A 26,556-nucleotide genomic window follows, 5' to 3' on the forward strand; every position below is an offset into this window, starting at 1 on the left:
TCCATATACCTGTCTAGTAATCTCTTAAACTTCCCTAGTGTATCTGCCTCCACCACTGACTCAGGCAGTGCATTCCACGCACCAACCACTCTCTGAGTGAAAAACCATCCTCTAATATCCCCTTTGAACTTCCCTCCCCTTACCTTAAAGCCATGTCCTCTTGTACTGAGCAGTGGTGCCCTGGGGAAGAGGCGCTGGCTGTCCACTCTGTCTATTCCTCTTAATATCTTGTATACCTCTATCATGTCTCCTCTCATCCTCCTTCTCTCCAAAGAGTAAAGCCCTAGCTCCCTTAATCTCTGATCATAATCCATACTCTCTAAACCAGGCAGCATCCTGGTAAATCTCCTCTGTACCCTTTCCAATGCTTCCACATCCTTCCTATAGTGAGGCGACCAGAACTGGACACAGTACTCTAAGTGTGGCCTGACTAGAGTTTTACAGAGCTGCATTATTACCTCGTGACTCTTAAACTCTATCCCTTGACTTAAGAAAGTTAACACCCCATAAGCTTTCTTAACTACCCTATCTACCTGTGAGGCAACTTTCAGGGATCTGTGGACATGTACCCCCAGATCCCTCTGCTCCTCCACACTCCCAAGTATCCTGCCATTTACTTTGTACTCTGCCTTGGAGTTTGTCCTTCCAAAGTGTACCACCTCACATTTCTCTGGGTTGAACTCCATCTGCCACTTCTCAGCCCACTTCTGCATCCTATCAATGTCTCTCTGCAATCTTCGACAATCCTCTACACTATCTACAACACCACCAACCTTTCTGTCGCCTGCAAACTTGCCAACTCCCCCCCCCACCCCCACATCCAGGTCGTTAATGGTGGCTCATTGGGCTGAATGGCCTAATTCTGCTCCTGTAGCTCATAGTCTTTGGGCTGTGGGAGGAAACCGGAGCACCCAGGCAATGCAAACTCTCCAGACGGGTGCACCAGGAGTCAGGACTGAGCCCAGCCAGGTCACCGGAGCTGTAATGCAGCAGGTCGCCTACCCGTGACACCAATTCACCCAGAGAATAACTGGGAAAGAGAAAGAACCTGATATCAGTCCCTCAGCTTTCGCAGTGCACAGACCCATGAACAACACCTCATAATTCTGTCCCATTTATTATTTTCTCACTAAATCAGGGGTTCCTGACCTGGGATCCACAGATCCCATGCTTAATGGTATTGGTACACAGTATAAAAAAGGTTGGGATCACCTGTAACTGGCACTTTACCCAACGAGCTCACGCCGCCCAATTATACTCATGTGAGCAATTAACCTACAACCCGCACACCTTTGGACTGTGGGAAGAAGCTGTATCACCCAGAGGAAACCTACGTGGTCATGGGGAGAACGTACAAACTTCTCACACACACAGTGGCAGAACTGAACCCGGGTTGGTGCTGTAATAGCATCATTTATAATGCTTTGTAATTTATAGTCCTTTTATGTCTTTGCAATGCATTGCTGCCGCAAAAGTAAAACAAGTTTCACATCTTATGATTGATTGATCGGCTGTCCGTCAAATCTGACGATGACAGCTTTGTGCAGTCCTTCCATGTGAACAGTACGAAGAAAGTACAAAGTATCAGAGTACATACATGTCACCACACACAACCCTGAGATTCATTTCCCTGCGGGCTTACTCAGCAAATCTGTTGAATAACAACTATACCAGAATCAATGAAAGGTCAATCAGAGTGCAGAAAGCAACAAAGTGTGCAGGTGCAAATATAAATAAGTACCAATAAATAATGAGAACATGAGATAATTAGATAAAGAGTCCTAAAAGTGAGATCATTGGCTGTAGGAACATCTCAATGATGGGGCAAGTGAGCGTAGTTATCCCCTTCTATTCGAGAGCCTGATGGTTGAGGGTAATAACAGTTCTTGAACCTGGTGGTGCGAGTCCTGAGGCTCTTGTACCTTCTACCCGATGGCAGCAGCGAGAAGAGAGCATGTCCAGGGTGGTGGGGGTCCCTGATGATGGATGCTGCTTTCCTGCAACTGTGTTTCATGTAGAATTGCTCAGTGACTAGGAGGGCTTTACCCATGGTGTACTGGACCGAATCCACTACCTTTTGTGCGAATGTCTGTACAAAGACGTTGACAATAATAAACCTGATTCTGATTCTGACACCCAAGGATCCCCAATAAACCTTTCAAGGGCTTTAGATTAGTATCAACAGCTGTACTCTCAGTTAGTGAGAGCATGTGGGGGGGTCTCTTGTCTGACCTCTGACCTCAGGATGGTCTCTGCCTGGTAACGACCCCTGGACTGAACATCTGCGGGGTGGTGGACATGAGATGGAGAGCGGGTCACTGACCAAACCGGTCAAGTGATGCTGAGAAGTGCTGGGGGAGAAGGGAAGGGGATCACTGCTCCTGAGCCACTGTGCTAACCAAGGAGGAGTGACAGGAGGGCGACATCCTACCTCACTGGTGTCTTCCTGTTCGTTGATGACTGTGAAAGCGTCCTCGGCCGCCTGTCGTTTGGCATCAGCTATCTTCTGCTCCATCTTGGCCCTCTCTGCTGTTATCATCTCGTAGGCTTTCTGCTCGGCCTCGGTCACGGCTTTCTGCAGCTGCGACACAGCCTGGCGCTTCACCTCGTTGACGGCTTCCTCTGCTCCCCCAGGGAAAGAAAGAAACATCGCTAAGAGACGGCCACACTGGCTGCTCAGAGTAACGAAGGACTCTGACACGCGGCAGAGAGAAAGGAAGCAATTCCCTGAACAGGAATGGCTGGTGAAAAGTAATCATATACTCAGAAGCCACTTTGTCAGGTCCACCAGCTTGGCAGAGCAGATATCTTATCAACCAATTTATGTGGCAGCAACTCAATGTATAAAAACATGGAGACATGGTTAAGAGGCTCAGCTGTTGTTCAGACCAAACATCAGAATGGCGAAAAAATCTGATCTAAGTGACTTTGACTGTGAAATGATCGCTGGTGCCGTACGGGGTAGTTTGAGTATCTCAGAAATTGCCGATCTTCTGGGGGTTTCACTCACGAGAGTCTGTAGTAGAGCTTACCGAGAATGGTGCGATGAACAAAACTCATCCAGAGGAAGGCAGTCCTTGTTAATGAGAGACGTCAGGCCAGACGGGCTCAAGCTGACAGGAAGATGGCGGTAACTCAAATAAACACTTGTTACAACAATGGTGTACAGCAACAGGAGACCACGCCAGGTTCCACGCCTGCACCTAATAAAGTGGCCACTGAGTGTATAGCTAAAGGGAAAAGGAAAATTTCTAGTGCCCATTTCTTTAGGAAAGGTGCAAAGGTTTTACAGATGGAACAGAATGCCTTTTTGAACTGATTCCAGGAAGTTACATGGATTGATTAAAGAAACAAGGATTATTTGATAGATAATAGAGTTACACTGTATGGAAACAAGCCTTTCAGCCCTAGTTGTCCATGCTAACCAAGATGACTATCTATAGTAATCCCATTTGACTGCTTGACCAATGTTCTTCAAAACCAAGGGGTTCTTAATCACGGGTTCATGGATAGATTCAAGGCGGTCCGTGAACTTGGATGGGAAAAAAATTACATCTTTATTTTCACTAACCTTCTACTGAAATTTAGCATTTCCTTCAATGATGAACGTAGGCAACAGACCACAGTAGTATTAACTTTACCTGTGACTTCGTCATCAATAGAAAATACAGATATTTTCATACCATATCACAGTTGTTAGAAATATCTCAAAATATTGATTATGGCACACACTTATCACTACCTTGAAATTATGGTAGCTATTAGACCTCCACCCCCGCTAGGCTGAACGCGATCGCAATCTTGTGTCTGAGTGACATAGCTGGCCAACTATTGGGCAGACCTGCGACTGGATGTCCAACGTGACCTGAGAGTGGCTTTGTCAAAGACCACCCCCATAGATTAATGTTCTTCATCAAGCTGAGCAACAACAGCCTTCACACTGATGTGTCTTTACAAAATAAGATTTAATTTTAACTTGTATTTTAAATGTATGGTCTTGCTATTTAATGCATTAATAAAGCACATATATTACTATATCACAGATGTGTATTTTTAAATATTTTGATACCTGTATTATTTCTATATCATTGGTTTATTTTGTAATCCTAAGTATTTTATTTTATATATTTAAATATATTATTCTGAGAAGAGGCCCATAGGCTTCACCGGACTGCTCAAGTGGTCCATGGTATAAAAATGGTTAAGAAACCCTGTTCTAGACCTTTCCTATTCAAGTAGCCATTTTGTTGTAATGGAACCGGCCTCTACCGAAGTTCATTACATATACGCTTCAGATTCATTAAAATTCTCTTTATTTATCAAATCGTCCAAGAGGACCACCACCTTGTCATGGTATAGAAACCTGTCTGCCTCAATGATCCAGACAGCCATGTTGGCTGGGGTCAGGGCTTTATGCTTTGGCTCTTGGTAGGGTCATCCATGCCAAACAGGCCAAAGGGTGGAGGCCAGAAAAAGAGTGGTCCATCAGTTTCAGCTCAGCTCAGGGCTAATAACACTGACTGGTCAAAAAAATAATTGTTACAGAGACAGCAATGAAGAATATTTCTTTGCAGACAGAGATTGAGGCCCTTCACTGCCCCCCTAAACGACAGCAGGCAAAAATAAATAAATTTTGATCACAGCTACACCAAAACCTCAAAACTTACAGTGAAATGCGCCATTTTGTATCAAAGCAAATCAGTGAGAATGTGCAGAGGGCAGCCCGTAAGCATTGTTTTGCTTCCGGTGCCAACACAGCATGTCCACAACTTACTAACTCTAACCCACGGAAACTCACACGGTCACGGGGAGAACGTACAAACAGTGGTGGAAATTGAGCCCCGATTGTTGGTGCAAGTGAGGTGTTAACCTAGCCACTACCCCGAATTAGTATTTAATAACTATGTATTTAATATTTCAAAAATATTTGGGTGATCTTGCATATACAGGTATATATATTGGCTGATTAAGCACTCTTGCTTGTTTAAATACTTAATTGCCAATTATATGTAAAAATACGTAAATGGCATACGTCATCAAGTTACCACGTGATACAGGTGCACCTCACTTAAAGTAAAGATGAAGGGGGATAACTTACAGTGGCCAATTGACCTTCTCATCCACACAACTGCGGGACGTGGGAGGAAACCAGTGCACCCGGAGGAACCCCCACACGGTTATAGCGAGACCCGAGGTTGGGATTGAACCCAGGACTCTGGCGTTGTGAGGCAGTGACTCGACCATCTGCACCATTTTGCCACTGAGGCATATTTCAGATTTCCAGCTCCTGCAGCTTTCTGCCACAGTCAGTCTGGCGGGGGATACTCAGCAGGGCGAGCAGCATCTGTGGGAAAACTATTCTTTTCAAATTCAATTTGAAACAATTGTCGACTTCTTTCTTTGGAGTGAAGAAGGATGAGAGATAACTCGATAGAAGGAAAGAAAATTATAGACCAGTTAGCCTGACCTCAGACATTGGGAAGATGTTAGGGCCAATTGTTAAGAATCAGGTGATGGAGTACTTGGTGACACAGGACAAGATTGTACGAAGTCAGTATGGTTTCCTTCAGGGAAAATCCTGCCTGATGAACCTGCTGGAATTCTTTGAGGAGATTACAAGTAGGATAGATAAAGGAGATGCAGTGGATGTTGTACATTTGGACTTTCCAGAAGGCTTTTGACAAGGTGCCACACATGAGGCTGTCTACCAAGTTAAGAGCCCATGGTATTACAGGAAAGTTACTAAGATGGATAGTGCATTGGCTGATCGATAGCAGACAGTGAGTGGGAATAACAGGATCCTTTTCTGGTTGGCTGCCAGTGACTAGTGGTGTTCTACAGGGGTCGGTGTTGGGAACACTTCTATTTATGCTGTATGTCAATGATTTGGATGATGGAATAGATCAGAATCAGAATCAGACTTTAATCGCCAAGTACCTATGCACATACAAGGAATTTACTTCCGGCAGATGTTGTCTCTCTGCTCATAACAATAATAATGATAAATATAAATGAAAATATAGATTATACATACAGGTAGTGCAATCCAAGTAATAGTTAGCCGACAGTTAACCGGCAGATGGCTTTGTTGCCAAGTTTGCAGGTGATACCAAGATTAGTGGAGGGGCAGGTAGTGTTGAGGAAACAGGTAGGATGCAGAAGGACATAGACAGATTAGGAGAATGGGCAAGAAAGTGTCAATTGAAATACCATGTTGGAAAATGCATGGTCTTGCACTTTTGTAGTAGAAATAAATCTGCGGACTATTTTCTAAATGGGGAGAAAATTCAGAGATGCAAAGAGACTTGGGAGTCCTTGTGCAGAACACCCTAAAGGTTAACTTGTGGGTTGAGTCAGTGGTGAGGAAGGCAAGTGCCATTCATTTCAAGAGGTCTAGAATACAAGAGCAGGGATGTGATTCTGAGGCTTTATAAGGCACTGGTGAAGTCTCACCTTGAGTATTGTGAACAGTTTTGGGTCCCTCATGTTAGAAAAGATGTGCTGGCATAGAAGAGGATCCAGAGGAGGTTCATAAGGGTGATTCCAGGAATGAAAGGATTTGATGAGGAACATTTGATGGCTCAGGGTCTGTACTCGCTGAAATTCAGAAGAATGAGAGGGGATCTCATTGAAACCTTTCGAATGTTGAAAAGCCTAGACAGAGTGGATGTGGAAAGGATGTAAGAGGGCACAGCCCCAGGATAAAGGGGCGCCCTTTCAAAACAGAGATGCGGAGAAATTTCTTTAGCCAAACGGTGGTGAATTTGTGGAATTTGATGCCACGTGCAGCTGTGGAGGACCGGTCGTTGGGTGTATTAAGGCAGAGATTGATAGGTTCTTGATTGGACATGGCATCAAAGGTTACGGGGCGAAGGTCAGGAACTGGGGTTGAGGAGGAGAAGGAGCCATAATTGAATGGCGGAGCAGACTCGATGGGCCAGATGGCCTAATTCTACTCCTATGTCTTATGGTCTAAAAGATGATATAAATCATAGACCAAGTGCCTAGCCAGAGAGACTATTTTCCAGGGTGAAATGGCTAATACCAGGGGGCATGGAGGAAAGAATGGGGGGGGGGGGAATGGGATGTCAGAGGTAAGATATTTACACTGAGAGTGGTGGGTGCATGGAACACACTGCCAGGGGTGGTGGTTGGGGTAGATACATGTGGGACATGTAAGAGACTCTTAAAAAGGCACATGCATGTTTGAAAAACGGGGGCTATGTACAATTAGCTTAGAGTAGCTTATAAGGTTGGCACAAGAATGCGGGCCGAAGGGCCTGTACTATGCTGTAGTGTTCTATGTTCTAGGTCCTTTCTCCCACAGTTGCTGTTTGTCCCGTTGAGTTCCTCCAGCTGATTGCATGTTGCTCCAGGTTCCAGCCTCTGCTGCCTCTTGAAACGTCACCTACAGTTTTGATTTTGATTTTTAATCTACAAGTAGAATTTTTTTTTAAACCCAATGGTCCGGTGATGTGATCAGATTCGAACTTGGGCATCTGGGCCGGACAACTGGATGTCAACGCAGTTAACGTAAGCATCGTGATCCCTTACCCGTCCAGCGGACAACAAATGAATAAAGAGTGGCAGGTGCTTGAGAAGAGTGTGATATGGTTACCAGCTGCAGATGGCAATGACACACACACACACTCTCTCACGGAACCAAGCGCCCAGAAGTTGCCAGGACAGAGTGAGACTTTGGCGCTAATTCCGCTCTGGGTTGGCAGATGGTGCGTCTTCTGCAGGTGAGACAGCGCGACAGAATTCTTCCTTCCACCCTCTGCTCTTTTTCGCTCCGTCTCTCCCCTCCCCCGCGGAATGGAATGCCGTCTGGTACGAAGACATCGAGCCTTTCTCCGCCAGCTGTCAAACTACCCGACCGTTAGAGGAAACATCAAAACTGCAAACTCACATGATCAACACTGGGTGCTTTCCCTGCTGCTTGTATTTTTCATCTTCGCTGAGTTTCCACCCTCGTCTGCACACCGACGCCCTCACACATGCACACTCTTTCCTGTTCAAGGCAGGCTCCATCTCACACAAGTTCCCAAGAACCCCCCATCACCACCACTGAGCCCTCACAGAGCTGTGTGATATCTTGCAGAATCAAAAGGAAAGACCATGGAAAGCAGGCCCTTCACCTAACCAGCACTTCTATATCCTCAGAAAACTGAGGAAATCCAGCAAATGCTCAGCAATCTTTAGAGATGCCCAATTGAATGCATCCTATCTGGATGCATCATGGCTCGATACGGAAACTGTCCTGCCCAAGACTGCAAGAAATTGCCGAGTTGGAAACGTAGCTCAGTTCCATCACAAAAGCCAGCCTCCCCACCGTGGCCTCTTCTACATTTCTCACTGCCTCAGTGAAGCAGCCAACAAAATCAAAGACCCTTCTGTTGTGTATTTGATATTTCAGTAACACTTGAGTAATCTTGTGTGTATATATTGTTCGATTAAGTATTGTGTTTAATAATTAATTACAGGCTATATGTATAAATACATTAATTGCACACTGCGTGAAATGTACGTGCCTTTTGCTAAAAGTAAAGACTCAGTCAGACCCGTATTCCCAGACCCCAATGTTTTCCTTTTGAATTAATTTAATGTTTTGAAGTTACAAGACATAACTCCTTCCAACGCTGGACATTCTCTCTTCTGCCCCTCCCACCAGGCAGAAGATTTCTGCACCAGTGAACTGGGTTCAATTCCTGCTGCTGTTTGTAAAGAGAGTTTGTGTTCTCTCTGTGACTAAACTGGTTTCCTCTGGGTGCTCCCGTTTCCTCCCACAGCCCAAAGATGTACAGATTAGTAGTTTCACTGGCCACATGGGTGTAATTGGACGGTCTGGGCTCATTGGTCCGGAAGGGCCTGTACTGTGCTGTATCTCTGAATAAAATAAACTATTCTCTCTTCCCCACCCCCATGAAATTCCAGTTGGATTTAAGCTGCAAAGAGTAAAAACTTCATTTCAGACTTATTCCCATCAGTCAATCTTGTTCTGTGTGACTGAGAATAAATTGAAACACATAATTATGAGATCGACAGCCAGTGCCCCTTTCTATGGTCAAAATGTCTAAAACTTGAGGGGATATGCCCAAGATGAGAGGGGGAGTCCAAAGATGTGCAGGGTGGGTGCCTGGAATGTGCTGCTAAGGGTGGTCATGAAGGCAGATACAATTGAGCTGATAAGAGGCTATTAGGCAGGTTCGTGCAAATGCAGAGCATGAAGACACAAGAACATTACGCAGGGATTAGGGATTAGCTGACATTGGCTTCACTATTTGGTGCAGCATTTTAGGCCAAAGGGCCTGTTCCTCTGTTCTACGTTCTGAAAAACTTGCCTATGTGGTTTTTCATTGATTCTACTGTATTTCTTTATTCTATTGTGAATGCCTGCAAGAAAATAAATCTCAGGGTAGTATAGGGTGACATATACGTACTTCAATAATAAATTTCTTTTGAACTGATCCACTCCCTGCATTTCTGATGTTTAGGTGTTGTAATTACTTTCATAAGTTTGTCCCGGTCTTTAAATGAACCACTTTCTTAGTGAAGTGACATTGTTATCCACACCCAAATCACTGGGTGGCAATTAAGTGTTAACTAGTGGTTAAGATGTGTGCTGGAGAGTATATTGAATGGCTGCATCACAGCTTGGTATGGGAACAACACTGCCCTTGAACGGAAAATCTTACAGAGTAGTGTATACGGCCCGGTCCATCACGGGAAAAGCCCTCCCCATCACTGAACACATCTACACAGGGTGTTGTCGCAGGAAAGCAGCGTCCACCATCAGGGATCCCCACCACCAACCAGGTCACGCTCTCCTCTTCCAGCTGCCATCAGGAAGAAGGTACAGGAAGCTCATGACTCACACCACCAGAGTTCAGGAACAGTTAGTACCCGTCTACCATTAGGCTCTTGAACCAAAGGGGATAACTTCACTCAACTGCACTTGCCCCATCATTAAAATGTCCCCACAACCAATGGACTCATTTTCAAGGACTCTTCATCTCACGTTCTTGATATTTTTTGCTTATTTATTTATAAGATATAGGAGCAGAATTAGATCATGTGACCATTGAGTTTGCTCTGCCATTTCATTGTGGCTGATCAATTTTCCTTCTCAGCCCCAACCTCCTTATATTCTCTCAACAAATAAATGTATTTATTAGTTTGGTTACTCATTCAATTTATTTAATTTTTTATTATGCTGTATTAACCAGTTAGTAAATTAATTATTTCCCCCCTTTCTTCTTCTTTCTTTTTGTATTTGTTGTTTTTTGCACTCTGGTTGTCGGCCCTGTTGGGTACGGCCTTTCATTGATTCTATTATGGTTACTGGATTTATCGAGTATGCCCACAGGAAGAATCTCAGGTTGGTATGTGGTGGCATACATCTACATTGAACTTGAACAAAGATCCCGTAAGGTTTACTAAGGATAATTTTACATTGCAGTTTCTCCAGCTAGTGGAGGTGCTTTTGCCAAACACTTGGTAAACGCCTCTGTAATGTGCTTGCTCAGTTTTTGGCAAAATAACTTCAGGACTGTTAAGCTTTCCTGGAAAGGAAAACCACCCTGTTCTGACATGATCGTTATAAATCACCTGAATGGCCTTTATATGCTTTTGTATCCTAACTGTAGCTCAGTCAAGTTTGAATAATTCTTCTTTCTTTCATCTCTCTCTCCCTTCCCTCCCTCCCACCCCCTTCCCAGGAAGGGAGCACCAGAGATTTTATTTTTACGTTAGCCCTACCAGCCAATGATTTATTTATCTGTGTCATTTACCCCTTGAATCCTGTGCCACATTCATACATATCATCCCCTGAAATAAATGCACCACCTCGAGGGAAATACACACGAAATGCTGGAGGAACTCATCAGATCAGGCAGAATCTATGCGCATGAATAAACAATTAGCGTCAAGTTCCTGCTGAGTTCCTCCAGCATTTTGGGTGTGTTACTCTGGATTTCCAGCATCTGCAGAATCTATTGTATCTACTATCTCCAGGGAGACTGTATTTACATTCCCACACTTTGACCTATTATTTCTCTCCTGGCATTCTGTGACAGAACAGCAAAACCTGCCCATTCACCTCCATTCAGGGCCCCAAGCAGTCCTTCCACGTGAGGCAACACTTCACCTGCAAATCTGCTGAGGTCGTCTACAGTATCTGCTACTCATGATGTGGCCTCCTCCACATTGGTAAGACCCAAAGTAGATTGAGGGCAGCTTTGTCAAACACCTCAGCTCCATCTGCAAAAAGCAGGATGTCCCAGAAGCCAACCATTTTAATTCCTATTACCATTCCTGTTCCGACATGTTGCTCCATAGCCACACTGTGGTCACTCTCAGAGTAGAGGAGCAACACCTCATATCCATCTAGGCAGCATCCAACCAGATGGCATGAACATTGATTTTTCCATCTTACAATTCCCCTCCCACTTTCCTCTTCTTCAATTCTCCACTCTGGCCTCTTACTTCTTCTCCTCAACTGCTTATAACCTCCCCCTGGTGCCCCTCTTCTCTCCCTTTCTCACATGGTCCACTCTCCCTCCTAACACATTCCCTCTTCTCCAGCCCTTTCACCGATCACCTTCCAGCTTCTTATTTCATCCCCCTTCCCCCACACACCTGGCTTCACCTATCACCCTCTATCTTGTCCTCCTCCCCTCTCCCCACCTTCTTATCCCCTTCCTTTCCAGTCCTGATGAAAAGGATATCAGCCTAAAACATTGCAGTTTACTCTTTTCCATAGATGCTGCCTGACTTGCTGAGTTCCTCCAGCATTTTGTGTGTGTTACTTTGGACCTCCAGCAGTGGCAAAATCTCTCGCGTCTATGATTTCCCTGTTGGCAGTGTAAAGCCAAACTCACCCACACCAAACTGTCAGTCCTTGGCTTTTGTTGCTGCCAATGTGAGAATAAAAACATAAACTACAAAAGCAGCACTTCATTTTCCACCTGGATAGTCTACAACCCAGTGGTATGAACATTCAATTATCCAACTATTGCTCTTCCGCATTTATATAATACCTTCACTCATCCTCAGGATGAAACGAAGCTGGCAATAAGTTTTGACTGTATGCCTTTCTGGCAGGTCCTTATGGTTGTTATAGCAGCAGGGGGATGGCAATGGGGATAAGCTCCTTCTACACCAAGGCTTCCCAATCTGGACCCCTCTGTTAATGGTAAGGGTCCATGGCATAAAAAAGGTTGGGAACCCCTGATCGACTTATTAGATGCTCCCAATGGCGTGCGCCTCAAATAGTCTTTGACAACCAAGTCCAGCTCCTGGCCTTCACGTGTGGCTTAGCCTCTAACCCTGATGGAACCTGTTTCTATGGACAGGAAAAGGATTTTTGCTCTCGACCCTATCTAACCACCTCACATAATTTTACAAGCCTCTCTCAGAGCTCCCCTTTAGCCTTCTGTACTCCAAGAAAACAAACTTAGCTTATCCGGTCTCTTCTGACAAAGGAAATGCTGGGAAGTGTTCTGGAAAATTGGTCTAAATTTTGTGAACAATATGCTCAACTTGTTCCAAGTTCTAGGATATACAATCTAACTGAACACTCCAGCTAGTGTACGTAGAATTAAATATAACCTTATTGTTAAGGTTGCACTTTCAAGAGCACAAATCATATCCTGACCTCTGGGTTGAAAAGGCACAACCAGCAGCTCATTTAATTGTCTTCAAACTGTATTATTTACCAGGCACAAAGAGAACAGAAGTACCCTGTCCTGCAGGTGTGAGCACATAGTGACCTAGCTCGTCAAGCACCGAGAGCCAATGATTTGTTATGCCCCTAGCTCCCTGTACTCGAGTGATTCCCACCGCGGGTTCGGAGAAGCAACGTGGAAGATTGTAACATCGGAACGGCGAGTTGCCGGTCTCCCCTCATACTGTCGCAGGAGCGATCCATCGCTGGAGCGGGAAAGCCTGTCGGTGATACCAAAGCGTTGGGTTTTGATGCAGTTCTGATGAACTCTAGATTAAGGTCTCTTTAGGGGGATTCGGCTGTCGCTTGCACGGAGTGGGGGTTGGGGATAGGAGTCAGGGATTTTGCTCGTGTGAGTGCAAGGGGGGAATGGGAGGTTGATGCTTGCTGCTTCTGCGAAGGGTCGGGGGGGTGGTTTCGGGGCTTCGATGTCCTACCATTCATTCTATGGGGTCCCTTGTTGCACGGATGTCTGTGAAGAGTATAAATTTAAGGTTGTATACTGTATACATTCTCTGATATTAACGGAACCTAAATTCATTTATTCTGACTAATCTAGGATCAGGTAATGGGGGAGACAGTTAGAGCAGTGGTGTGCTCCGTATGCAGTATGTGGGAGGTCAGGGTCAACACAGTTGTCCCTGATGACCACACCTGCAATAGGTGCATCCAGCTGCAGCTCCTATCAGACCGAGTTAGGGAATTGGAGCAGGAGCTGGATGAACTACGGATCATTCGGGAGGCAGAGGTAGAGATAGATAAGAGTTATCGGGAGGTAGTCACACCGAAAAGACAGGAGGTAGGCAAATGGGTGACAGTCAAGAGAGGCAGGGGGAGCAGACAGAGAGAGCAGAGCACCCCTGTGGCTGTTCCCATCAAAAATAAGTATACCGTTGTGGATACTGTTGGTGGGGATGACCTACCAGGAACAAGCTGCAGTGGTCCTGTCTCTGGCACTGAGGTTGGACCCTTGACTAGGAAGGGGAGGAGGGAAGAGAAGAGAGCGGTATTGATAGGGGATTCTATAGTCAGGGGGGCGGATAGGAGATTTTGTAGGGAAGATTGGGAGTCTCAGATGGTATGTTGCTTCCCTGGAGCCGGGGTCCAAGACATCTCAGATCGGGTGCAAGTTATTCTCGAGAGAGAGGGCAAGAATCCAGATGTTGTGGTCCATATAGGGACCAATGACGTGGGTAGGATGAGTGAGGGGGTCCTGCGTAGGGAGTTCAGGGAGTTAGGTGCGAAGCTGAAGAGCAGGACCTCCAGGGTAACAATCTCAGGATTGCTACCTGTGCCACGTGTGAATGAGGCAAGGAACAGAAAGATTATACAGATTAATACATGGCTGAGAGGATGGTGCAGGAGGGAGGGCTTCAGGTTTGTAGATAATTGGGCTTTGTTCCAGGGAAGGTGGGATCTGTTCCGAAGGGACGGTTTACACCTGAACTGGAGTGGTACTAACATTCTCGCAGGGAAGTTTGCTAGTGCTTCTTGGGGGGGGGGGGGGGTTTAAGCTAAATTTGCAGGGGGCGGGGATCCAGAATGTGAGAGAGGATAGCGAGAGGAAGAATAAAGGACAGGTGGGGACTACACGGTTCCAGAATATTAAGTGTGTAGTAGAGAAATGTGAGGCGGAACAAGTGATAAGGAACCTAAATTCATTGTACATTAAAAGCACATGTACAGAGGGATGGTCTGACAGAACATGAAGTTAAATGTGTTAAAAGAATAAGTAAATTTAGGAAGGACAACAAAATTCTAGGGGCGTATAGCCCGATGGGAGTTCGGGGAGCTGGGTTAAGCACAATAGGCAGCGATTCAAACAGAGAGAGGAGAAACGGGCTAAAAATTCTATATCTGAATGCACGAAGTGTCAGAAATAAGGCGGATGAGCTTGAAGCTCAGGTGCGAATGGGTAACTATGATGTTGTTGGGATAACGGAGACATGGCTGCAGGGAGATCAGACCTGGGAAATGAATGTACAAGGGTATACGTGCTATCGTAGGGACAGAAATGTGGGCAGACGGGGTGGGGTGGCCCTGTTGGTGAGGAATGAGATTCAGTCCTTTGCAAGGGGGGACATAGGGTCAGGAGAAGTAGAGTCTGTGTGAATAGAACTGAGGAACAATAAGGGCAAAAGGACCCAAATGGGTGCTGTCTACAGGCCACCAAACAGTAGCATGGATATTGGGTGCAAGTTGAATAGGGAGTTAACATTGGCATGTGGCAAAGGTAATGTCGCAGTAGTTATGGGGGATTTCAACATGCAGGTGAACTGTGAGAATCAGGTTGGTGCTGGACCACAGGATAGGGAGTTTGTAGAGTGCCTACGGGATGCATTCTTGGAACAGCTTGTACGAGAGCCGACCAGGGACAAGACTATTCTGGATTTAGTGTTATGTAATGAGCAGGATTTGATAAGCGATCTTGCAGCAAAGCAGCCATTAGGAGGTAGTGATCATAATATGATAAGTTTTTATCTGCAATTTGAGAAGGATAAGGGCAGCTCGGAGGTGTCAGTGTTGCAGTTGAACAGGGGAAACTATGGAGCCATGAGGGAGGAGCTGGCCAAAGTTGACTGGACGGATAGCCTACCAGAAAAGACAGTGGAACAGCAATGGCAGGTATTCTTGGGAATAATGCACAAGGTGCAAAATCAGTTCATCCCCCAGAGAAGGAAGGATTCAAAGGGGGGAAAGGGGCCACAGTGGTTGACAAAGGAAGTCAGAGATTGCATAGCATTAAAAAAAAGGAAGTATGACAGAGCTAAGGTGAGTGGGAGGACAGATGATTGGGAAGTTTTTAAGGAACAACAGAACTTAACTAAAAAGGCAATATGGGGAGAAAAAATGAGGTACAAATGCAAGCTAGCCAGAAATATAAAGGAGGATAGCAAAAGCTTTTTTAGGTATGTGAAGAGAAAGAAGATAGTTAAGAACAATGTTGGGCCCTTAAAGAATGAATTGGGTGAAATTGTTATGGGAAACAGAGAAATGGCAGAAGAATTTAATAAGTACTTTAGATCTGTCTTCACTAGGGAAGACACAAGCAATCTCCCAGATGTATGGATGGGCCAAGGACATAGGGTAACAGAGGAAATGAAACAGATTGACATTAGGAAAGAAACGGTGATGAGTAGACTGATGGGACTGAAGGCTGACAAATCCCCAGGTCCAGATGGTCTGCATCCTAGGGTACTAAAGGAGGTGGCTCTGGAAATTGCGGATGCATTGGTAATCATTTTCCAATGTTCCTTAGATTCAGGATCAGTTCCTGAGGATTGGAGAATGGCTAATGTTATCCCACTTTTTAAGAAAGGAGGGAGGGAGAAAACAGAGAAATGCCAGCCTGACATCGGTGGTGGGGAAGATGCTAGAGTCCATCATTAAGGATGAAATAGTGGCATATTTAGATAGCAGTGATAGGATTGGGCCGAGCCAGCATGGATTTGCCAAGGGTAAATCATGCTTGACTAATCTATTGGAGTTTTTCGAGGATGTAACCAGGAAGTTAGACGGGGGAGATCCAGTGGATGTAGTGTACCTCGATTTTCAGAAGGCATCTGATAAGGTCCCACATAGGAGATTGGTGGGTAAAATCAAAGCTCAGGACATCAGGGGGAAGACATTGACATGGATAGAAAACTGGTTGGCAGATAGAAAGCAAAGGGTAGCAGTGAATGGGTGTTTCTCGGAATGGCAGGTGGTGACTAGTGGGGTGCCACAGGGCTCGGTATTGGGACCACAGCTGTTTACAATTTATGTCAACGATGTAGATGAAGGCATTGAGAATAACATCAGCAAATTTGCTGATGATACTAAGCTGGGTGGCAGTGTGACATGTGATGAGGATGTTAGGAGAATTCAGGGTGACTTGGATAGGCTGGGTGAGTGGGCAGAGACTTGGCAGATGACGTTTAATGTGAATAAGTGTGAGGTTATCCACTTTGGGAGTAAGAACAGGAAGGCAGATTATTATCTGAATGGTGTAGAGTCAGGTAAGGGAGAAATACAAAGAGATCTAGGAGTCCTTGTTCATCAGTCACTGAAGGTGAATGAGCAAGTGCAGCAGGCAGTGAAGAAGGCTAATGGAATGTTGGCCTTTATTACAAAGGGAATTGTAAGGAAATCCTCTTGCAGTTGTACAGAGCCCTGGTGAGACCACACCTGGAGTATTGTGTACAGTTTTGGTCTCCAGGGTTAAGGAAGGACATCCTGGCTGTAGAGGAAGTGCAGTGTAGATTCACGAGGTTAATTCCTGGGATGTCTGGACTGTCTTACGCAGAGAGGTTTGAGAGACTGGGCTTGTACACGCTGGAATTAAGGAGATTGAGAGGGGATCTGATTGAAACGTATAAGATTATTAAGGGATTGGACAAGATAGAGGCAGGAAATATGTTCCAGGTGCTGGGAGAGTCCAGTACCAGAGGGCATGGTTTGAGAATAAGGGGTAAGTCATTTAGGACAGAGTTAAGGAAAAACTTCTTCTCCCAGAGAGTTGTGGGGGTCTGGAATGCACTGCTTCGGAAGGTAGTGGAGGCCAATTCTCTGGATGCTTTCAAGAAGGGAGCTAGATAGGTATCTTATGGATAGGGGAATCAAGGGATGTGGGGACAAGGCAGGAACCGGGTATTGATAGTAGATGATCAGCCATGATCTCAAAATGGCGGTGCAGGCTCAAAGGGCCGAATGGTCTACTTCTGCACCTATTGTCTATTGTCTAACCTACCCCCTATATCATACTGCACCGGCTTGTATATCACGCAGAGCTGGACTACAACGTCCATGGGTGACCCCGACCAATGGAAGGCCACGTTGACTGGCAGATCACCAAGGTATTTTAGTGACTAAGTATCACAGTTCATTATTGGTAGTCTTTCTTCAATGTTAATATTATCCTTTCATTACCACCAACAGGAGGTGAAGCTTCTTTTTTAATCTAATGCCATTAACTTTACGTGGACAAAAAAAATCCAAACTTGCAAAACATTTTATTAAAAACCTGGTATTTAATGTAGAGGTCACCTCAGTAGTGGATTCAGCCCAGTACAACATGGGTAAAGCCCTCCCAACCATTGAAAACCTCTACATGAAACACTGTCACAGGTAAGCAGCATCCATCATCAAAAATCCATACCATCCAGGCCATGCTCTTTTCTCACTGCCATCAGGGTGAAGGTACAAGAGCCTCAGGACTCGCACCACCAGGTTCAAGAACAGTTACTACCCCTCAGTCATCAGGCTCTTCAACAAAAGGGGATAACTACACTCATCTATTGAGATGTTTCCACACCAAAGGTCCCATTGCAGTTCTACAAAACTTTAATTAGTCCACACTTGGAATAATGTGTCCAGTTCTGGTCGCCTCATTATAGGAAAGATGTGGAAGCTTTAGAGAGCGAGTAAGGAGATTTATCTGAATGCTTTCTGGATTAGAGAACACGTCTTATGAAGAAAGGTTGAGAAATGTAGGGCTTTTCTCTTTGGGGCGAAAGAGGACGAGTGATGACTTAATACAGGCATACAAGAAGATAAGAGGTACACGTCAAATGGATAGCCAGAGACTTTTCCCAGGGCAGGAATAGCTAATAGAGGGGGTATAATTTTAAGGTGATTGCAGGAAAGGAGGTGGTTGGTGGGCACTGATGCTTCTTGCTGGAGCAAGTGGGGAAGGGTTGATGCTTTGCTGCTGCTTGTGTTTGGGGGGGGGGGGAGTGGCGATTCTAATATTTTTCTGTCATTCATTCTTTGGGGAGAGTAAGAATTTCTGGTTGTATACTGTGTGCATTCTCTGACATTAAATGGAACTATTGAAAATACTGGGGGGTGTCAGAGACTGGAGGAAAGTATAGAGGGAAAATATCTTACGCCTTAGGTTTTTTACAGAGTGGTGGGTGCCTTGCCAGGGGTGGTGACAGAGGCAGGTACGTTAGGACATTTAAATAACTCCTAGATGGGCACACGGATGATAGAAAAATAGAGGACTATGTAGGGCCGAGTTTGAGAACAAGTGTTAGGACATTTAAGACTGAGATGAAAAGAGATTTTCACTTGGTAGGTAGTGAACCTTTGTGATTTTCTACTCTAGATAGTTGTTGAGACCCAGTCATTGCAATCTGTCCATAAGACTGTAAGACACAGGAGCAGAATTAGGCCATTTGGCCCATCCGGGCTACTCTGCCATTCCATCATGGCTGATTTATCATCTCTCTCAACCCCATTCTCCTGCCTTCTTCCCATAACTCGACACCCTGATTAATCAAGAACCTACAATGACTTGGCCTCCACAGATGTCTGTATGTTGAATTTCACAGATTCACCACCCTCTGGCTAAGGAAATTCCTCCTCATCTGTGTTCTAAAGGGGCGTCCTTCTACTCTGAGGCTGTGTCCTCTGGTCCTAGACTCCCCCACTATAGGAAACAACAAAGGAAAATGGCTCTGAGGAAGCGGGTCAGCCACAACCTTACAGGGTTAAAGGTCAGGACCGCTGCTCCGGTTCCCTCTGATTTTTATGTTCAGAGCAGACGAGTTGCTGTAATCTAAACCAAGCGAGGCGAAATGATCTCCAGTATGGCTTACCTGCCTTTTTCCAGATGTCATCGGGGACGTAGCCAGCCGCCGGTCGGTGAGTGATCTCCCGAAGAAGCTCTAAAGAGACACAAATCAACTTCAAGTAAATGGAAGCCTATTCCCCATACTTTCACCAGAGGAGTCTCCAATGCAGGTGGAGACAGCAGGTTCAGTGAGAGGAACACTGCATCCTGGCAAATGATGACATCAGAGGATTGGAGAGGTCTCCTTCCTCAGGCAATATAGTGACAACTGAAAGGTTTCAGCCTGAAACATCAACTGTTTACTCTTTTCCACAGTGGCTTGTGGAGCCAGATCCCTCTCATGCTGCACTGTCAGATCTGCCTTCTTTTAGCAGACTTCAAACACTGGGGAACAAATAGCAGAGCTGCTACCTGATAGACCCAGAAACTCGGTTCAATCCAGACATCGGGCACTCTCTCGCTTTCTGTGTCTAGTCTGCATATTTCCCCTGTGACCATGTGGGTTTCCTCTTACATCCCAGACGTGTGGACTGGTGAACCGACTGCCATGGTAAAATTGATCCTGGAGTGTCGATGACTGATAGAACGTCGGGGAGCTGATGAGATCATGAGGAGAGGAAGAATATAACCATATAACAATTACAGCACCGAAACAGGCCATCTCGGCCCTTCTAGTCCGTCCCGAACGCTTACTCTCACCTAGTCCCACCGACCTGCACTCAGCCCATAACCCTCCATTCCTTTCCTGTCCATATACCTATCCAATTTTTAAAAATGACAATATCGAACCTGCCTCTACCACTTCTACTGGAAGCTCGTTCCACACAGCTACCACTCTCTGAATAAAGAATTTCCCCATCGTGTTACCCCTAAACTTTTGCCTCTTAACTCTCAACGCATGTCCTCTTGTTTGAATCTCCCCTACTCTCAATGGAAAAAGCCTATCCACGTCAACTCTATCTATCCCCCTCATAATTTTAAATACCTCTATCAAGTCCCCCCTCGACCTTCTACACTCCAAAGAATAAAGACCTAACTTGTTCAACCTTTCCCTGTAACTTAGGTGCTGAAACCCAGGTAACATTCTAGTAAATCTTCTCTGTACTCTCTCTATTTTGTTGACATCTTTCCTATAATTTGGTGACCAGGACAAAGTAGAATTGATGTTTGATTGTTGATATGGACTCAATAGGCTGAGGGGCCTTTTTCATTATTAATCTCTCTATGACTACAACTCTACGGCAGCTACTTGCTTAGATAGAAAATAGGACATACAGCACTGTGCAGAAGTCTTGGGTGCATTTATTTAGCTAAGGAGCCCAAGACCTTTGTACTAATTTTATGCACTGCAGCACCTGCTGCTACAATATTAACTAACCTCATGACCTATGTGAGTGATGATAAACCTGATTCTGATGAGGGTCTCTGTTGTGGACTGAGAGTGGGAAAGGGGCAGGGAGAAGGGAATCATGGATGGGGAGAGGGGAGGGAGCGGGAAGCATCAGAAAGACATTCTCATATGAGCGATAATCCAATTGTTTGGATCAATTGACCTTGCCTGGTGTCTCAGGGCTGGGTGTGTCTGCACCCACACCTCCCACCCTGGCTCTCCTTCTCTGCCACTTGTCCCACACCCCTCCCACGGCGCTCCACCTTCGCCATTCCCAACATCCTTTGCTCCTGCCAGATTTACAAACCTGATGTCTGCTCTGCATTGACAAATACTGTACTATTCAAGTTTTAGTCACCCTAGCTATGTGTACAGTATGTGCCTAAGACTTTTGCACAGTACTGTAGAACAGTACCGCACAGCACAGTCCCTTCAGCCCACAATGTCATGCCAACTTTCTAACCTATTTTAAGATCAATCGAACCCTTCCCCAACGCAGCCCACCATTTTGCTATCATCCACATGCTTTATAAATGTCCCTAATGTATTTGTCTCTACCACCACCCCGGCAGTGTTCCATGCACCCACCACTCTCTCTGTAAAACACCTACCTGACACCCCCCCATACAGTCCTGCAATCACCTTAAAATTATGCCTCCTTGTATTGGCCATTTATACACTGGGAAAAAGGCATTGACTGATCACTCTACCTATGCCTTTCATCATCTAGTACAACTCTATCAAATCTCCCCTCATCCTCTTTCGCTCCAAGGAGAAAAGCCCCTGCTTACTCAACCTTTCCTCTCAACCAGACACGCTCTCCAGTCCAGGCAGCATCCTGGTACATTTCCCTCTGTACCGTCTCTAAAACCTCCACATCCTTCCTATAATGAGGGTAAGGATAATGTGGTAGTGTTTATAAAAAAAGGATTACAAACACAAGCCTGGAAATGATTGGGCAGCCATCAGCACTACCTTCCTCTTTGACTTTGGCACTATTTATTTATTTTGTAACTCTTTGTAATTTTTATGTTTTATTCTGTACCACTGCTGTGAAAACATAGAAAGCCTGTAGCATAATACAGGCCCTTCGGCCCACAAAGCTGTGCCGAACCTGTCCTTACTTTAGAAATTACCTCGGATTACCCATAGCCCTCCATTTTTCTAAGCTCCACGTACCAGGAGTCTCTTAAAAGACCCTACCGTTTCCACCTCCACCACCATTGCTGGCAGCTCATTCCACGCACTCACCACTCTGCATAAAAAAACTTGCCCTTGACATCTCGTCTGTACCTACATCCAAGCACCTTAAAACTGTGCCCTCTCATGTTAGTCATTTCAGCCCTGGGAAAAAGCCTCTGACTATATACACGATCAATGCCTCTCATCATCTCATACGCCTCTATCAGGTCACCTCTCATCCTCCGCCGCTCCAAGGAGAAAAGGCCGAGTTCACTCAACCTACTCTCATAAGGCATGCTCCCCAATCCAGGCGACATCCTTGTAAACACGAGGAAATCTGCAGATGCTGGAAATTCAAGCAACACACACACAAAATGCTGGTGGAACACAGCAGGCCAGGCAGCATCTATAAGGAGAAGCACTGTCGACGTTTCGGGCCGAGACCCTTTCAGTTAGTCCTGACGACACCCCTGGCCTGCTGACATCCTTGTAACATATTTCACAGCATATGTCGGTGATAATAAACCTGATTCTGAATTCCCTGATGAACGTCCTTGATGATCTCCTCAACTTAAAATTTCTTGCTGTAGGAACTGCTCCCCCGCGTGCAAATTATTTGCACTGTTTCAGATTAGTATATAGAGGAACTGCACGCAATTGTACCTGTAAGCCCAATTAACCTACTAACCTGTACGTCTTTGGAATGTGGGAGGAAATTGGGGCAAATGGAGGAAACCCACACAGCCATGGGGAGAAGGTATAAACTCCTTACAGACGGTGGAGGAATCGAACCCGGGTCGCTGGCACTGTAATAGCGTTAGCTAACCACTACTCTACTGTGCTGCCCCAATATGTCAGTGATAATAAACCGGACTTGGACTCCCTAGGTGAAACAGTTCCCCGATGACCTGCAGCTTTCCTTTGCTAGCTCTGGGATCTTCCTGTATACAAATTATTTGCACTGCTTTATATCTGAATAACTGCATTTTGGAAAGGTGTAATGAATTCCGGGGAGCTTGTGAAAGACAACACGTGAATGCAAATCACTTTCTTCAGCTCAGATAGACCGGCTGCTCATTCAGCACTGTCAAGCTGCCTGCATGAGCCGAGGCAGGGAAGGGACCTCAACCACGTACAGGAGTGACAAGCAATCAAGATGGCAAGGCACCATTTTGTGTGGAGTCAATTGACACTGGGCGCGGTCACAAAATGTGATGGGCCAGAGTGGGGAAAGGCGCAGGAGGGTGGGGGGAGTCTAGGATCAGCGGACGCAGCCTCAGAATAGAAGCTTTAGAACAGAGATGAGGAGGAATTTCTTCCGCCAGAGGGTGGTGAATCTGTGGAATTCAGTGCCACAGATGGCTGCGTGGCCAAGTCATTGGGTATATTTTAAGCGGAGGTTAATAGTTCATAATTGGTAAGGGCGCCAAAAGTTATAGTGACAAAGCAGGATAATCAGCCATGATTAGATGGGCTGAATAGCCTAATTATTTTCCTATATCTTAAGGTTTTATAGATGGGAAACCAGGGCAGGATGAAGCTTAAATGCACTGCCCCATGTTGCCACGTGATCGACGGCTCAGAGGGGCAATGGGATGAGGAGCCCAAGAGATTCTGCAGATGCTGGAAATCTTGAGGACCTCAGCAGGTCAGGCAGTATCTATGGAGAGGAATAAACAGTTGACATTTCAGGCTGAGGCACTCCATCATGATGAGAAAGGAAGGGGGCAAAACCTAGAATAAGAAGGTTGAAGAAGGGCTGGCCACAAGAGTCAAGATCTCCAGTCACCACCCATTTCAATTCCACTTCCCATTTCCACACCAACGTGTCCGTCCATGGCCTCCTTTATTGCTACGATGAGGCTGGAGGAGCTAACTCTCCTATTCTGTCTTGGCAATCTCCAACCTGATGGCATGAACATAGATTTTTCCACTTGCCTTTGTTACCACACCTCTGACCCTCCACCTTTATTTTCCCTCACTTCAGTGGCCTTCCCCTCCCCTACCCTCACACAACCTCCCTCTAGTTCCCCACCTACTTCCATTTATTCCTCTGATTCCTTCCTCTTCTGCCTTTTTATCTTCTAGCTATTTCCTCCCAGTTTCTCACTTCACCTCCCTCTCCTACACACCCACCTTCACCGTTGCCTGGTCTCACCTATCACCTGCCAACTTATACTCCTCCCCCACTCCCCACCTTCTTATTCTGGTTCCTCCCCCTTCCTTTCCAGTCCCAATGAAGGGTCTCAGCCCAAAATGTCGACTGTTCATTTCCCTCCACAGATGCTGCCTGACTTGCTGAGTTCCTCCATCATCCTGTGCGTGTGGTTCTTAGAATGAGGAGCCTGAGAGTGCCCACTAATCCCAGCAAAAGTGGTAGAGGCAGGTTCGATTTTGTCATTTAAAAAAAAATTGGATAGATATATGGACAGGAAAGGGATGGAGGGTTATGGGCTGAGTGCAGGTCGATGGGACTAGGTGAGAGTAAGCGTTCGGCACGGACTAGAAGGGCCAAGATGGCCTGTTACTGTGCTGTAATTGTTATATGGTCCTGGAGTGAGCCACGGGGCAGAAACCAGGGTGTGGTGAGGAACGGAGACCAGAAACAGTTTCCTCTGCACCCTAACTGTGAGGCTGTGACAATGCCAATGGAAAAATCTACCCAAAGGGCGTTCACTTCCCCAGCATTAAAATCTGTCAGCCTGATAAGAATTTCAGAGTTCTAAGGAAAAGAGTAATTTTGGGAAAGCCCTTAATCTTGATACAAAAAGACAATCCAACTTCCTTCTAGCCAGTTTCACCTCTAACTTGCCAGCTTGTACTCCTCTCCCACAAGATGTTATTCACAGGCTGGGTAGCCATTTTTGACTCACAGGACAGACCAACAGCATGCTTTAACCTCCAGTCACCAGTTTTGTATAGAATCCTACAGTGTCAAAGCAGGCTCTTCAGCCCATCAAGTCTGTGACTATCATGAAGCACCCACTTACATCCTGTTTTATTCCCATCAATTCCCGTCCCCCACATGTTTTCAACCCTTCACCTGCAAACTAGGGACAATTTACAGAGGCCAATTAACCTACAAACCCACCCGGAGGGGAGGACAGCCAGGGAGAAATGCAAAACGCAAGCCGTTCGGATTGAACTTGACACACAGGAGCAGTGAGGCAGCTTATCTACCAGCTGCACCACCCATATTTGGCCCTGAAGAAGGGGCTTGGCCTGAAACATCAAATGCTGGGTGGGGGTATGGGATGATGTAATGAGCTGGGAGATGGTAGGTGGAAAAGGCAAAGGGCTGGAGAAGAAGCAATTTGATAGGAGAGTGGGCTATGGGAAAAAGGGGAAGAGGGACACTGGGGGAGGTGACAGACAATTTGGGATCAGTAGATTCCTCCCAATTTACCCGGAGCAACTCCCTTTTCTCTTTTGACACAAAGGATTCAGATCAACTCCCTTCCCCTTAAAACTAACCAATGTGAGGGATCAGAGTGAAGGCTCACCAGACTGAATGGCGTCCACATTCCCGGGGCTGAGCTGTCGTAAGTGAGTGGTGCCACCCTTCCGCACTTCCTCGGTGTCATTGTAACGTCTCATCCAGTAGTTCAGCTCTTCGCGGTCCGCCTCCTGGCAGCGACAGAGGACAGCCAGGGACCGCCGGGTCTTCTCCACCATGTCCATGATGCAGTTCAGGAGCTGGAAGCGAACAGAAGGCTCGTTTGGCGGTTGCATTTGAGGAAAAACGACAAGACCCCGTGGGGCGCCCTAACACATCCCTTCCAGAAGCCAAGGGTCTATGGGGACACCTCCCAGACTGACAGCTGATGAGAACTAGTGTGAAGATTGACCATAATAACCTCAAAATACGAATGCAGTCTTGATGGAAGGCATCATGGAAACAGGCCCATGGGCCCATCTGTTCCATACCGACCAAACGTCCCATCTAAGCTCGTCCCATTTGCCTGTGTTTGGCCCAATTCCCTATCAATCAAGGGTTCCCAACCCTTTTTTATCTCGTGGACCAATACCATTAAGCAAGGGATCCGTGGACCCCCTACTCTAAACCTTCCCTATCCATGTATCTGTCTGTATTCTGCATTCTGTTTAACCTTTTTAATACCCTGATGTACTTATTGGGTGACGGGGTGGAGATATGTCCCCACCAAAGGAGGTGTAAGATGCTCCTTCCCTCTGCAAGCCTGCAAGATATAACACTGGCTTAGTTCCCTGATCAGGGTCACATGAAGCCATGGGAGCAGGTGGTGGATGGCCGTATGAGCAGCTGGTGCATCACAAGTCCTGGTTATGCGACCACTGACACCAGGCAGACAATCTCTGAATAGTATTGATAATGGCTGGGGTCACCCGTCTTGTAAAGACACTGCCCAGAAGAAGGCAATGGCAAACCACTTCTGTAGAAAAATTTGCCAAGAATGATCATGGTTACGGAGTGGGCATGATTGCCCATATCATATGACATGGCACATAAACAGATGATGTACTATGTATGGAATGATGTGTCAGGATGGCATGCAAACAGATGCGTCTAACATTATCTCGGTACATGTGACAATAATAAACCCGTACCAATTGCAATTTCAGAAAAGATGGAATGTACTATGTCTCCTACAGTGGGACGAGTCTAGGATCAGAAAGTACAACCTCAGAGTAGAAGGATGTCCTTTTAGAACAGAGGAGGAA

The 26,556-nt window shown here is 45.8% G+C and overlaps 1 protein-coding gene across 9 annotated transcripts in view; it reads right to left on the reverse strand.

The window, feature by feature from the left end:
* Positions 1–26,556, reverse strand: part of LOC140736197 (protein CBFA2T2-like) — a 189,594-nt gene that overhangs the window by 13,941 nt on the left and 149,097 nt on the right. For 8 of the 9 annotated variants that reach the window (XM_073062103.1, XM_073062101.1, XM_073062102.1 and 5 more), the window contains exons 8-10: positions 25,359–25,551; positions 19,309–19,377; positions 2,432–2,622 (exon numbers count right to left, since the gene is read on the reverse strand). In XM_073062103.1, the coding sequence (XP_072918204.1) occupies positions 2,432–2,622; positions 19,309–19,377; positions 25,359–25,551 (453 nt within the window). The remainder of the gene's footprint in view (positions 1–2,431; positions 2,623–19,308; positions 19,378–25,358; positions 25,552–26,556) is intronic. The other variant, XM_073062110.1, reaches the window with a different exon arrangement.

The sequence above is a fragment of the Hemitrygon akajei genome, chromosome 11 (genome assembly GCF_048418815.1).
Source record: "Hemitrygon akajei chromosome 11, sHemAka1.3, whole genome shotgun sequence".
NCBI classification, from domain to species: domain Eukaryota; kingdom Metazoa; phylum Chordata; class Chondrichthyes; order Myliobatiformes; family Dasyatidae; genus Hemitrygon; species Hemitrygon akajei.